General features: G+C 41.7%; 1 protein-coding gene across 1 annotated transcript in view; it reads right to left on the reverse strand.

Moving 5' to 3' along the window:
- Positions 1-2302: 2302 nt before the first annotated feature.
- Ddx52 (DExD-box helicase 52) overlaps positions 2303-15577 on the reverse strand; it is a 22895-nt gene continuing 9620 nt past the window's right edge. Inside the window, exons 7-15 of the mRNA XM_005349342.2 lie at positions 14193-14265; positions 13188-13391; positions 11889-11979; positions 9470-9592; positions 9224-9374; positions 8617-8692; positions 7027-7098; positions 5400-5486; positions 2303-2734 (exon numbers count right to left, since the gene is read on the reverse strand). Of these exons, the coding sequence (XP_005349399.1) occupies positions 2677-2734; positions 5400-5486; positions 7027-7098; positions 8617-8692; positions 9224-9374; positions 9470-9592; positions 11889-11979; positions 13188-13391; positions 14193-14265 (935 nt within the window). The 3' untranslated portion in view covers positions 2303-2676. The remainder of the gene's footprint in view (positions 2735-5399; positions 5487-7026; positions 7099-8616; positions 8693-9223; positions 9375-9469; positions 9593-11888; positions 11980-13187; positions 13392-14192; positions 14266-15577) is intronic.

Genomic DNA, 15577 nt, shown 5'->3' on the forward strand with positions numbered 1-15577 from the left:
CCGGCTCCCGGCCGCAGCGCCATCTTGCTCGGGCCGCCGCCGTGCCAGCAGCTGTCAGCCGAAGACAGGCACTTCCGGGGCAGACACCGCCCCACCAAGCCGGGGCCGACGACGGGGCGGGGCCTCGCGTCCACGTGACTCCAGAGCCCTCGGGCACGAGCGGCGCCCCCCCCCCCCCGCGCATGCCGTGGGATTCAAGCCCCGTGGACTCAGAGTCGAGTCCCTTTGCAAACGCGGGTCTGCATCAGTGCAGAGTCAAGTCCTGATTTCTGAACGGGATGACGGAGCACAGGTGCACTTTTGCCGTTCCTTTACACAATAGGCGGCCTTTTGATGGCTTTACAGCTGTTTGCCCTGGCACTCTTTGCAGAATCCATCACAGGCACTGACGGTATTTAAAATTTCCTTTAGGAAACCAGCCAAGAACACACGAGCCCAGTACACATGAAAAGGATACCCTCCAAGGTGCACTACTCTTGTTTGAGTCTGCCATCGTGTCAAGTAGTTTTCCCTTTCCTAGCAAAGTGCAACAAGCACAAATGTGCTGAACCTACGCAGGGGATGTTTTTACCTTGACACCTCAGCCCTAATCAAGCTTCATGGAAGGAAAACGTGTTGGGAGTAAACTTTGCCAAGCTCTTGGATAATTACAGTCGGTCTCTGCCACGGCTTGCCTTACAGCTTTCACCGACAAACTCCTAATAGGCTATTTGTTACTAGACATAAACCACCAACAGGAATTTTGCAGCTATGAGTTATTACTGCTATTTTAGAAATGAGAAAAATCAGTCCTGAAAGAAGTTCATGTGCTAGATCTTAGACCTACAAGCAGCAAGACCAGGATTCAAATCCAGGACAGCCTGACTTCAAAGTCTGCTTCTTTACCTAGTACCATGCCAAGTATTTGTGGGATCTTTTTGCTTATTGTTGTTACTCTGAACTCTTCACTGTTTTCATTCTTCTTCTTCCTTGGACAAAGCTAACATTTATGTAACAGAGTCCTGGATTCTTCACTGACCCGTTGACAAAGCAAGCTGATATGTGTTATAGCTACTACAGGGATCAGGTGGTTGCTCAGCAGTGAATAAAGAGAACACAGGAGTAGATTAGGAATTGTCCCCATCTGAGTTAGTCCTGCTCAGCTGCTTCAGGATCACAGCCTTACCACACCATTTGTTCCTTGTACTTCATCACTGCATTCCTTCATTAATTGCAAGAATGGTGCTGTCAGCAAGCCCTATGTTCCTAAAAATTAATGTCTGTTGAAGGAATATTTGTTGTGAGTTTACAAAGCTTCAGACACAGAGCGACTTTCAATCTTGAAATACAGGAGAAACTAAAGAACACAGTAGGCAAACAGTTTCAACGGTTTAGCCACTTCCAGGAGACACACTGACTTGGAGATCTGCAAGAATAAAAACTATGTACTTTCATTTTCCACTCCCTGGAGCAGTCAGCCTATTTAAGTGAATTCTGATGAAAAAAAAACAACGAAAACTTTGTCCCATTTATTCACGATAGTCTCCTCTCATGTCTGTGTTCTCAGCAGGAAAGGGGCTGAAGCAGGATTGCGTGGGTTCCAGGCCAGTCTGGGCTTCTCTCACGTGCTGACTTTAGAGTGAAGCATCAACCGCTGAGAGTAAGGCACGAGGTTGAACTCAGACGCCGGCAGTCGTCTGCACTGTGGTCCCGTGGCAGCACAGATCCCGTGCAATTCTAGGCCCCAGTTTGTGCTCCAACCGGCATCAAGTCTTTTTGAATCCCACTGTACAAAAAATAGGTAATTAAGGAAAACCTGCGCATTGTGCATCACCTTGGTCTGCAAATGATCGCACTGCTTTGGCAGGGGTGGATGAAGGCTATCAATACTTAGCAAAGATAAGCCTCTGGGAAAGTGGAGCCAGGTGTATCAGTTAACATGACTGCTCTTCCTTATCAGGATAAAGCACTGTTATCAGCTTTCATCTTGAATGGAAAGAGACAAGAAAAGAACCCCGTTAAAAGATGGAGAATGAAGTCAGAAAGGAAGAGGCCGATCATAATCTCATAGTTGCAACACTGTGACAGCTAACTATGAACTTCCTTCCCAGTGTGCTGTAAGTAAATTTCAACAGACTCAAGTTTCCAATCCTCAGGAACTTGGCTAGCCATAGGTAAGGTACCTCCTTATTGTGGTTCATACCATAAAGGCTGTTAACCATAAAGAAACACTGAAGGGAGTGCTAGGCTTCTTCCTAGTGCATGGCCTGTGTTGCTCTCCTCTGCATCCCCCACACAACACTCTACACACACACAAGGGTGGATGGTACATTCAAGCTCAAGATTTTATTTTAAAATTCTGGTCCATATGCCTCTCCACAGCATGCATCACACTGGAAGGGCAAAATCCTTAAGAGTTCACCACTTTGGGTGTTATTTTAACATCAACTCTGGTTCTTCTATAAGAAGTATCTCTCCGGCTTCAGGCAGAAAAGTCGATGCACGTTATTTCCATTGCATAAATTTCACCTACAAGGTGAAGCTTGTCCTGATGCATCAGTAAATTAGGACCACTTTCTCTTCTCATGTCTTTGTTGATTTAATACGTTTGCTAAAGATGGTTGTTAAGAAATCCATGAGAATTCATGCTGGGCTCATAAATTACACTGCGTGGATAGCCTTCTAAGCTATCTATTTTTAACTTTTCTCTTCAAGAGTTTCTTTCTTCTTGCTGTTTTGGCCAGTAACCTTTTTCCTGTGAATAGGAAGACATGTTGAGTCAGCAACTCTATATACATTTACTTCCATAACCAAGGGCATAAATGAACATGTGCTGAAAGTTAGTTCACAGCAAAGCATATGAGGCACTGGGAACAAAGATATTAACCAGTTCTCTGTCCAGCATAAAAATCTCTGTCCATATGAGAAATATCACAACCAACTACACTGTTACCTAGCAAGGGACAGTCTGGTCTTGACCTGTTGGTTCAGTGTTAAGTACTAGACATTGCTGTTAAGTGTTCTTTGTGCATGCATTTGTTGTGGGATAATGCTCTTGTACACTGTAAAGATTTGTCACTCATATTGGTTTAATAAAACGCTGTCCAATAGCCAGACAGGCAGTATAGGCAGGGCGGCTAGACTAGAATAATTCTGGGAAGAGGAAAGGCAGAGACATAGTCACCAGCCAGATGCAGAGGGAGCAAGATGAGAATGCCTTACTGAGAAAAGGTACCAAGTCACAATTTAAGTTGTAAGGGCTAGTTAATAATAAGCCTGAGCAACAGGCCAAACAGTTTATAATTAATATCTGCATGTTTCTTTGGGACTGAATGGCTGCAGGATCAGGTGGGACAGAAACTTCTTCAGTCTACATGAATTAACTCAAGGGAGCTTCCTAACAACCTACTACTCTCCTTCTCCAAATGAAATAAGGTGGAATGTATAAAAACTTGCTGGTCATCACACATTATTAATAAATATTAGGCATAAACTCTGACAGTCTGATCCTACAGCCCAGTGAATGGTGAATACATTTGCTAGTGTTAATAAAGAAAAAGGAAAAACTTTGAGACAATAAACAGTACTTACACACTACAGTAAGAAGTTCTTTGGAATGTTTGCACATGTAATTCTTGGATCAACTAACACCAAGAACAAAGTCTGTACCTTGAATGAAAGCATTTCCATTATATAATGGGAATAATTCTTGAAAGACAAGTAACTTGCCCAAAGTTCCCATTAGAATCGATTTTTAGGCTCCAAATCCAAATCTGGCCCTCATCACACCAGGCTGGGTTCGTAGTGCCTGAAGTGAGGCCCTCTAGACAACAGGGAATCAGGTTCCAAGTTTAATGTGGAAGCTGAGCTGAAGACAGGAACTTTTATGCCCCAAAGCAACCCCTATCTGTAATGCAGAAGGAGCAGGAACTAGATCATGGTGGATCTTGTTCTTATGCTAAGGACAGCCTTTAAGTTAAATTAAACAAAGAATGCCAAAGCACCTTAGCTGTGTTGCTAGTATCACAAGACTGACACCAGTACCCCAAACTCCTCTTGTAGCTAAGTTAATTAGCCCAGAAGAATGCTATAAACATAGGACACTTAAAGGGCAATTACTCAAAATAGTGTTTAATCTAAATTAAAAAAAAAATACTGCTGCATTCTATTAAATTTCAACAGCCTCCATCTTCTTCCCCAGCTGACCTTCAGCCTCTAGAGAAACCTCCTTCACAGCTTCTACTCAGTGCCAGAGTCAGCACGTGTTATCTTAGCTCTCAGCTATCCCAAGAAGTAAGACTATACTGCATGACAAATAGTCCTCATGACACTCTAGACAAAGTCCATGCGCCACAAAAACTGGACACACTTGTGTGATCACACACAGACACACGCCTTACATTATATTAGAATTCATAAAACTGGGAAAGTACCAGTGGAATTTAAACTATTAAACTTCCAAATCTTTACAAGTTTGTGGTGTTTATTCCTCCACATTAAATCTTAGAACACACGAAAGCTCTGGGACACTGTGAGCTGTTAACACCTGGAGTGAACATCATTTCCACAGTACTAGACTGTCATGCAAGACTCCTATTCTGTTTACAAGGGCGGTCCCCACAGCTTCCTACCTAAGACCCTCTAATGTTCTCACGTGGCCTGTTTTATAGTCTCTACAACACCACCATCACGTGTTTGCCTAATGGTTTAAGGTAACGGAAGGAAGCATTAGCTTAGTTCACCACAGCATCCCGGGACACTAAGGGCACTCTCAGGAACACAACAAGAAATCACTAGTTCTAGTACCAAGAAATTTGTGAAAAGTACTATTTCTTTATCTAGAGTAACAGAGCTCAGAATATTCTGGCAAATTCCTACCACAACATGTAGCTTCCTAGCACTAACAGATAAAACATACCTGTATGTATCCTATAAGACCTCTGCTAACACTCCCTACCCCCACACAAAAAAAAAAAAAAACAAAAAAACCCTTAAGCTAAATAGTACTTCTTAAATGTTACAGTGCACCTCAATGTAAGCAGAGGATTATATGAACTCGTGCCCAGAAGACAGAGCTTCAAGAAAGGCTCAATCAACACTTGTAAATGATCCTAACTACTGGCCCCAGTAACATGTCCTGATACAGATGGTGCAGGGCGTGTGCGGTGCAATTCTACCTCACAGCAAACTGTAATCTATTTTCACACATGGGGGGAAACCCAGATGACTAACATATAGATACAGTCAAATTTTAACACTAAAATGTGCAAATTCCCAAATCAGAGGCAACCTGAAACATGTCTATCACATCCTATAATGGATTACCTATCTATTTTAATTCTGAAAATGTATCTTAAGGAAAAACAATGCCCACTCAGATCATGTAGGACTTTTCTTACAATATAGATATAAATACTTACTGTTTGGCTTGCTCTAAGAAATACTTTGGAGTTGTACTAATGCTCTCCCTTTCCAATGGTTTCTTAATCATCTTTTTCTTTTGTTTGCTGTAAGTTAGAAAGTGAGAGAGAAAATTAAACACAAGCTCATTTAGAGGCTAAAGCTAGGTGATGCTATATTCATTTCAATGAACTAGATTAACTGAGAGCACTTACAACTATTTCGTAAGGATCCAGGAAATCAACCTTTAAAAACACACTGGCTGTGATGAAAACACACTCTGGGACAACCTCATGGCCTATGTCAACAGACGCTAACACTCTGACTCCAGGAAATAAACCATTACTAATACGTCTAAGCATATTTCACTCACTGAATAGTTTTTTTTTTTTTTAAGAAATCTGAATTTCAAAGACAAAAAAGCTGACAAGGAAATAATATGTTCTAAAGCAAAATGTTTAACAATATCACTTACAACATATGTACCACGGATGCAACCTAAATGACAGATGGGCAGGGTAAAACCTGACAGAGACTTTGAGGAGGAAATTCTGACTAAAAAACATGGTGCAAAGTGAACTAAGTCCACCACAAAAAGACAAACACTGTGTGATTCCACTTATATGAGCACCCAGACAATCAAAACCAGAAACAGGAAACCCAGGAAAAGGTTAAGATTGTTTAGTGGGTACAGAAGTGAGCTCCGTAAGAGGAAGAGCCCTGGCGACAGAGCGAGGGACTGTGAGTGTGGTGCGTGCGACTCAGCCACACACAAGGGAAGCCTACAAGGCGAGGACAGTCAGACAGCATATCAGCTGACGCTCTTACAGGAGCCACACGCTACAGCATGCTCACAGTCTTTTCACTTCAGGATGTCAAGTGATACCTGCTCAGCAAAAACCTGCTCTGCATTTGGACCTTCTCAGCATGCAGCGGGTGACACGAAATGCTTTGCCAATGCTGAATGGCAGCAGAGAGCAAAGCTCCAAGTGAGTCACTCAACAATGAAGGTGACAGATACTCTAGCAAGGTATGGTAATTTATACCTGTAATCCCCATAGTTATGACAGTCAAGGCAGGAGGATTGCTATGAGTTTCATACCAGCCTGAGTACAGAGTGAGACCCTGTCTCAAAAAAAAAAAAAAAAAACCAAAAAATTACATAAATCCTGAAATCCTACAGTACACTGGGCATACTAGGATATTTGGAAGATTAGATGCATTTAAATTCATTTCCTACTTATAATACTTTCAATTTACAATGGGTAAATTGTGGACCTTAACTCTGTTTTAAGTCAAGGACCATCTGTATTAAGATTAAAAACATGTAAAGTCAGGCATAGTGGCATACGCCTTTAATTCCAGTATTAGGGAGCAGAGGCAGGCAGATTCCTTTGAGTTCAAGTTTAGCCTGGTCTATAGAGTGAATTTCAGGACAACCAAAGTGACATAGCGAAACCCTGTCTCGGGGGGAAAAAAAACCCAAACAAACAAAAAACCATATAAAATTCAGCAACACACCATTCTGGGATATATATTTAAACTACAAACTAAATAAAGGCAAGAGGGAGGAATCCAAATAAGCAAGAAGCAATAATGCACATGTAAAACCCAAAGAAAAGGCTCTGAGTAAATGCAAATGCATACCTTAATAGCTTCTGGAAACCTTTTATGTATTCAGGTACAGGACAACCAGCCTGCTGGATAACATTGGCGACACTGAAAAAGGAACCCATGAACAGGAATGGGTGTGTTAAACTAATGCACAGAATCAGTCATGCGCAAACCCTGTGTACAGCATGAGAGGAACTGAAACTACCCAAAAGTATTCCAGCACAGTCTTCTCCGAGTGTACCAATTACTGTCAAATGAAGCACATTGGATTTGTGAGCTACACAGACGAGTAGCTTTAGGTAGCAGCTATTTCAAATCCCAATGAAACTAGAGGTAAGCCTGAATTCTTTGGGCGACAGTGCTCACTAAAGGGCCAGCACTGCATCCTACATATAATAGCCTATTCAGTCATCACAATGACTTTATATGGAAAACTCTATGATCCCCATCTCACGGATGGAATCTAATGGTCAGTTACACTGATGCTGGGGTCATCAGTCACATCCCTTAGATCCATCAAAGCCCTTGTAACATACGCCTACCCACAGACACGTGAAAGAGCAGAGGCTTTGAAGGTACGCGTCTAATTCAGGGGACCTGACAAACAGAGCAGGGTACAACCCCTTTGCCCCAACTGCATTTCATCTGTTAGAAATGTGAGGTGCTACCAGTTATCCTTTAACCAAAAATTACTGCAGGCAGCCAAAATGCAGAGAACCCTGGACCTTTAAAGTTGCGAGTGGTGGCACAATCTGTAAGACTAGCACTTAGGAGGCCGAGGCAGGTAGACTAATGAGTTTCACCAGCCTAAGCTACATAGTGAAACCCCATCTCCGAAAACAAATATGCATAAAAATCTATAATGACAGGCTAAGTTAAGACCTGAGAGTCTAAAAGGAGATGATATCCAGACTTCAAAGGGCTACAAGTGACTAAAAATAAAACGTGTCGCTAAAATACTCTTTCCTCTGTGGCAAGTGATTCTGGGACTAAATATAAAACTCCATCTGGCAGCAAAGTAAGAAAAAGGATGCACCATGGGAAAAGAGTGGTGATTGGATGGAGAAGCAATGCACAATATTCGATAACTCAAAACTTTCGTAATGAAGTCAAGTGCGCTGAGACACTCCTCGAATTCCAGGATTGGGAGGCTCAGGTTCTAAAGTCTGAGGATAGCCCATGCTACTCAGGAACACAGTAAGACCCTGTCATTCACATTCACTCTCTCCCTCCCCTTACTACCATGCATTAAGTATCACGGCTCAACTGCTGGCTCTCAGATGAGTTCTGTTACTCTGAAATCTAAAAATGTATACTCCCACTGTCAATGCTTCCAAGTTCTAACCAGAAAGGGCAAAAACACAGACCCCATGCTCCCTCCTCTGTTTCTTGGGACTGGGTTTTACTATAGAGTTTGTAACAGAATTTGGGACATAGCCATTTTGTATTATCTAGCAATAAAATATACATATGAAAATAATGAAGCAATTTTGTCAGCTGCAACTAAAATATTAAGTTATGCTCCATAATTTACATGCTTCTTAAATGTGGGGGAGGGGTGGTGGAAAGGAGTGATGCTGGAATCAAAACATGCCAGGTAAGAGCATCCCAGCCCCAATTTACCTTCTTAATAACGGTTTATCATCTTCAGTGAAAAATGTAACAGCCTTTCCCCTGTTCCCTGCTCTTCCAGTTCGACCTAAGATAAACCAGACCACAAAAAGTTTTTGTTTTTTACTAGAAGGAAACTCTCAAGGTTCACATAATGGTCACTGAGGTTTGGAGAGATGGCTCATTGGATATATCACTTGCTGCATAAACATGAAGATATGAGTTCAAATCCCCAGAATCCATGCAGAAGCCAGAAGTAGTAAGATGTGTCTATAATCCCTATGTCCCTATGTTAAGATGGGAGGTAGAGACCAGGGAACCCATGGAACTCATAGGCCAATTACCCTTATGTATACAATGAAGGACAAGAAAGTCCCTGCCTCAAATATAATGGAAATTATGCTGAGGATCAATACCAGATGTTTTCCTCCAACCCTCTCCCCCTACATACACCATGGGCATCACACACATCATTAAATTAAGAAAATGTATGCACCCCCCCCCCCAAAAGTCACTGGATTTTCACAGAACCAAAGACCAAGTAATGAGTTGTTTAAAGGGAACAGCAGAGGAACCGAGAAAGACCAGAGGGCAACAGGGCATGAAAACAAAGGCTCACCTATCCTATGGATGTATTCCACTGAGCTGGTTGGAAAATCATAATTGATGACCAGGTTTACGCCTTTAAAATCAATCCCTCTTGCAAGCAAGGCTGTACAAATAAGAACCCAGATTTTACCCGCTCTGAAGCTGTGGACTGTGTTATCTCGCTGGTGAAAGAAGAAACATTAAATGTTTTAGTACATTCTAGAATGGAAAAAAACAGGCAGTGCATGGTGTTTGTAGTACATAGTTGACTTTCTACCTGCTGCTGTGTTCTTTCTGCATGAATGACATCCACATTAATACCTTCATATATGAGCTCATGAAAAAGTTCTTTAGCCCTTTCAATGGACTGAACAAAAACAAGAACAGGTGGATTGAAACCCTAGGAGAAAGAAGCAAAAATTAACACATATAACTTGTAAGAAAGAACACAACCAGTGTCTATCTCATAGTATATCTTCAGTTCAGTTCACAAATAACCCAATCAATTTAGTACACTGTCCTGACAAGTTTTATGTCAACCTGAGATAAAAACCAGTCATCTGGGAAAAGGGACTATCAATTGAAAAAAACACCACCATAAGATTTGGCTGTAGGCAAGTGTGAAGTACATTTCTTAATTAATGATTGATGGGCCAATCCACTGTGGGTGGGACATCTCCAGGCAGGTGGTCCCAGAGTGCCATAAGAAAGTAGGCTGAACAAGCTAGTGGGTAGCAAGACATTAAGCAGCACCCTTCCATCACCTGCACATCAGCTCCTGCCTGCAGGTGCCGGTTCTGACTTTCCTCAATGATGGACTCTGATGTGAAACTGTAAGCTGAAATAAACCCTTCCTTGAGTTGCTTTATTTTGGTCACAGTGTTTTATCACAGCAATAGAAATTCTAAGACATGCACTTCCACTGCCAGTGTCTAAATCTGCCTCCATCTTCCTCCTCATCCACCCTCTACAATGGGTTCTTTTCATTGTCCTTGGACTGTATTCTTTAACTTACTACTTCCAACAAATGTGCCCTCCTACAATAATGTATGCCCATGCTAAAACCACCACCTCTTAGCCCAAAAACTTTGATTCTGCTCATAATGTAAAAATCACGTCTTTAATTCATTGCTTACCTTAACTTCAGAATTTCCCTGTATCTTAATCTTTAGTTCTAGTTGTCTCAATGTAAACAGAATTCCCAATCCCCAAGAGAATCAAGAAACGCCTGAGCATTAGCTAACAGCTCTCAGCACACTGCACATTTGCTGCCAACCCCCCCCCACCTCATGTTTCCAAATGTCCGTTGGGGGTTCTTTTTGTTTCGGTTTATACTTTTTTTTGGAATCTCATGAAGAACTTTTTTAACTATAAATGCATGGCTAAAAATCTCTGATCTAATTTCACCACATGAATAATACCCGCAAAAACGTTAAATTTCATAGGGGCAAAATGACACCTTTAAGAATATCAATAAAGGGCTAGAAAGATGGCTCACAGGTTAAAAGCACTGGCTGTTCTTTCAGAGGTCCTAAGCAAGGACATGGTGGCTCACAACCATCTATAATGAGATCTGGTGTCCTTTTTGGCAAGCAGACATTCATGCAGGCAAAACACAAAGACATAAAGCTCTTTGGGGAAAAAAGGGGGTTATCAATAAAATGAGGGTGTGCATGGTAGCACACATCTATAATCCAGTACTCGGGAGGCCGAGGCAGGAGGATTCTGTTATCAAGGCCAGCCTGAGCTTTGAGTGAGATCCTAACTCAATAAAATAAAAATAATCCCAAACAGGAGCAAATATACGCAGGAAAACATTATTTGAAGTACTACATGTAACACATTACACTATTACAATAGCTTTTTGAAATAGATATTGCATCATTTTACCAAAGTGAAAACTGTAGAGTTGGGGTGTATGGGAGGTGAGCTGCCCAAAGGTAGAATGGTACAGGTAGAATTTCCATGTTGTGCAGTTCAGAAGCCCATCCTAGCTCCTAAGGCATGTCTCTTGCACAGCCCCCAGATATGCACAGATACCTTTCTTTTCCATCTTACAACCACCCTAACTGCTCCCACTAAGGCAAATGCCACATTTGTGTTCACCTATAGGAACAGATTTCAAGCCTTATAATTTATATTTCTTTTTTGCTCCTTACCCTGAACCCACTAGCAGTTGATATATTTTTAAATTTTGAAGATTCATCTTAAGTGAATGTATTTTGCCTACATATATGTCTGTGACCATGTGTGTGTGTGCCTGGTGCCTACAGAAGCCTTGGAACTCAAGTTAAGGATGGTTTTAAGACACCATGTGGGTGCTGGCAACTGAACCCAGGTTCTCCACAAAAGCAGTAAGGGCTCTTAATCACTAAGCCACTCAGCTTTTAAACTTTCTACCCAAGGCTTCTACTCAGTACTTACTTTGGGATAAAAAAGAAAACCAAACTCAAGGCATTATTCATTACTAAGTGCCCCAGATCATCTCTAGCAAACCAGCAAAGATGAGGGAACAGGGGGATACAGACAGGCAGATGGAGAATCGAGGCACCACCAGGCAGGTCTTCTACTCAAGCTAGGAACAGAAGACTCAACACCACTGGATCGCTAAGAAAGAGTCAACACTAAGCACAATGCAGGAGAATGATAGAACATGAACGCCCTCTAGCAAAAGTCAAGAATGCAGTTCAATATACCTTCTTAACAAGTTCTCTCATGGCCAGAAGTTTTCCAGTCTCAGAGCCAACAAAGAGAAGTTCTTGTTCAACAGTCTCAACTGCAGAATTCCTGGGAAGAAAACACACCTTTTTAAGAATCAAATTTTAGGGCTGGAGAGATAGCTCAGAGGTTAAGAGCATTGCCTGCTCTTCCAAAGGTCCTGAGTTCAATTCCCAGCAACCACATGGTGGCTCACAACCATCTGTAACGGGGTCTGGTGCCCTCTTCTGGCCAGCAGGCATACACACAGACAGAATATTGTATACATAATAAATAAATAAATATATATATATTTTTTTTAAAAAGAGTACTACTGACTGCTCTTCTGGAGGTCCTGAGTTCAATTCCAAGCAACCATGGTGGCTCACAACCATCTATAATGAGATCTGGTGCCCTCTTCTGCCCTGTACGCAGACATATAGACAGAACATTGTATACATAATAAATCTTAAAAAAAAAAAATAAATCAAATTTTAGCTGGGCATGCTACTGAGGACCTGCAATACAGCACCTGGGAAGCTGACCCAGGTTTCTGTGCGTTTAGGCTAATCTGTTGGAACATGTAGTAAAGCTCTGTCTCAAGAACAAAACAACAACAACAAAACCCAAACAGGCCACAGAGATGGCAGAGAGGGTAAGGCACTTGCTATGTAAACTGGTTAGCCAGAGATTGACTCAATTCCTGACAGTGTCCTCTGACCACTACATCTTAGTTTTTGCCTGCTCTAGCGATCCTTCTGAACACTGAGAGGTTTATTGGGCTTCACCACAACAAAAATCTCGATAGACTGTGTATTTATTTAGCATGAAATGCATCTCTACCTCAAACCATTTTTTAGTGCTGAAAAATGGAACAGAGATCTCACACTAAGTAACTGCTCTATCCATCACTGAATTATATCCCTGGTACTGAGCAAAATCATGTTTTGTGCCAGAATTACTTATCAAGTGGTTAAATAACACCAGCTTTTTCCATACGATCCTATGTAAGCAAACAATCAGAGAAACCAAGTATGGATGGCCACCAACCTAACGGCATAGTTTGTGAATGAAATAGAGGTATGATGCTGGGAAAAGTAACATGCAAACATGGGAATCTTTCATTGTGCAATTCTGAAAAAAAAATCCTTCATTTTGACTTTAAAAAATACATTTCTATCAGTAAAACTTTTCTTGCTCGTTGGTGTCATGCCAAACAACCTATTTTATTGAGTCAAAGCAAACAAACAAACCTTACCTTAAGACAAGTGCATGCGACAATGTGAAATAACATTTACCTTGCTCCAATGGATACGATAACGACGTTGTCCAGGTTGAGCTTGCACCACTGCTCAACATCATACGCAAAAGTTGCACTGAACATTGCTCTTTTGACCTTGGGGGATGTGCAGGCCAGGAAAATGGAAGCCAGCTGGTCTCTAAACCCAGTTTTGCCATCTTCAAACAGTTTGTCTGACTCGTCTACTATCAACCATTCAACACTGAGAAATAGCAAAACAACCGTGGTTACTGAACTGGAAGATCTGGGACACTTCACTGAACTGTCAAGATATATGAAAAAAGTCCTATAATGATGTTTTTGATTCACCTTATCAAATGAGAAAAAAATGTACATGAAAAATTAGCAGAAAAACATTATAAATGTAGCTCAGTCACCAATTATAAATCCTCAAAGACAAGCTGTATCAGCAATGACAGGATTCCACTGCACTTGCTGAAAGATGTAAAAAGGTCTGGGGAGTTATATTCTGTTTATCAAGTGTTTAATTTTCTTCCTGACCAGTTCTTTTCTTCTACTAGTTAATTCAAGCTATTATATTCTCAGTATCACACTGACACAAGCTGGCAGACAGTATGCACAAAAGGACAATAATCAAAGCAACTGAGAACAAAATGGAACTGTGATGGATGATACTGACTGTCAACCTGACAGGACCCAGAATCACCAGAGACAAACCTCTGGGCTCGTTTGTAAGGATTATCTAGACAGGTTAACTGAGGTTGGAAGACCACTGTACAAAACACACCATGGGCTGAGGTCTAGCATTGAATAAAAAGGAGAAAGCAAGTTAGGGGCCGACAGCCATCATTCTCTGCTTCCTAACTGTGGCTACAAGGAGACCTGGTGCCCTACCTTCCAGCCCCAGTGAATGACCTATATCCATTCAAACATAAGCCTGTCCTTCCTTCCTCCTTAAATTACAGGTACTCAAGTATTTAGTCATAGTGACCAGAAAATTAATAAAATAAGCAGGTGAAGGAAAGCTGGAAGAATGCTGTACCTTGTCAGGTCTATCCCTGGTGGATCCTGCTTTAGCAAGTAGATCAGTCGGTTTGGGGTAGTCACAAGAATGTCTACAGGGAAAACAAGGGGTGGAAACTGCAAACAAGATGCCTTCTTCTAACTACAGAATTTCAGTTATTAATCTTATTAAGTAGGAAGGGAAGAGTAGTTAAATACAAAAACTCTTGCTTGTTAGGAAGTAATGCAAATTTCTCCCTCCACCACAGCATAAAACTCTCTAATTCTTTTACTCTATTTGAGCAGCTTCCCCACCCTTTTGGCTGCCTGAGTCAGAGTCTTGCTGTGCAGTTGAGAACTCCTAACTCATGATCATCTCACCCCTGCCTAGTTCCAGGTTAGTTGCTGTGCTTTCTTCCCCGCCCCAGGAGCGAAAGCCAAGGCCTCCTATTACTCACCAGGCAATAGCTGCAGCGCTGCACCACTCAACTGCACTGCTGTCATTCCAACTCTAAGAGCCAGCACTGGGTCATCCTAAGGCCAGGCTGGCCTAAAAACTCCTCTGATCCTCCTGCCTCAGCACTAAGACTGCAGGTGTGCTACCATACTTGGCTTGAAAAATAATCTTAAATGAAACTTTCCCAGAGAGCAAGTTAAAAGGGGAGACATGTAATCCATTGTTACCTGCCAAGGCATTTCCATGATTAGAAATCAAGGGTATGAGGCAGGATTTCCCAGGCCTAGCACTGCTGACATGCTGAGTCCCACAGCTTTCTGTAGACAGCTGTCTAGGGCATGGCAGGGTCTTAATGGTATTTCTAGCCTCCATCCACAACATGCTGTTGGTTCCCCAGCTCTAGCAACTACAAATACCCCTTATAGCCAAACGTCACTGTGGTAACTGGTGGGGAGAATCAGCTGGGATGCAGACATAGATCTGCGTGAAAAGCTATATTTAGCTTCTTCAAAAAAACTAATTAGCCAGACAGTGGTGGTGCACACCTTTAATCTCAGTACTTGAGAGGCAGAGGCAGGTGGATCTCTGTGAGTTCAAGGCCAGCCTGGTCTAAAAGAGCTAGTTTCAGGACAGCTAGGATTGTTACACAGAGAAACCCTGTTTAGAAAAACAACAACAACCCCCCCCCCCAAAAAAAAAACCAAAAACTAATTAAAGTCAGGCAGTGGTGGCATTCGCTTTAATCTCAGCACTCAGGAGGTAGGTAGATGTTTGAGTTTGAGTCCACCCTGATTTACAAAACAAGTTCCTGGACAGCAAAGAATACACAGATTAAACCTTGTCTCAAAAAAATAAAATAACGTAATTTTTACTTGATAACTGTTTTGTTATATGTAATTTTGCTATGTTAAAGTTAAAGCCTTCCTTTTTTGTTTAAACAGAAAAAGGGGAAGTGATGGAGGAAGGTC

Source organism: Microtus ochrogaster, chromosome 7 (assembly GCF_000317375.1).
Source record: "Microtus ochrogaster isolate Prairie Vole_2 chromosome 7, MicOch1.0, whole genome shotgun sequence".
In the NCBI taxonomy this organism is placed as follows: Eukaryota; Metazoa; Chordata; class Mammalia; order Rodentia; family Cricetidae; genus Microtus; species Microtus ochrogaster.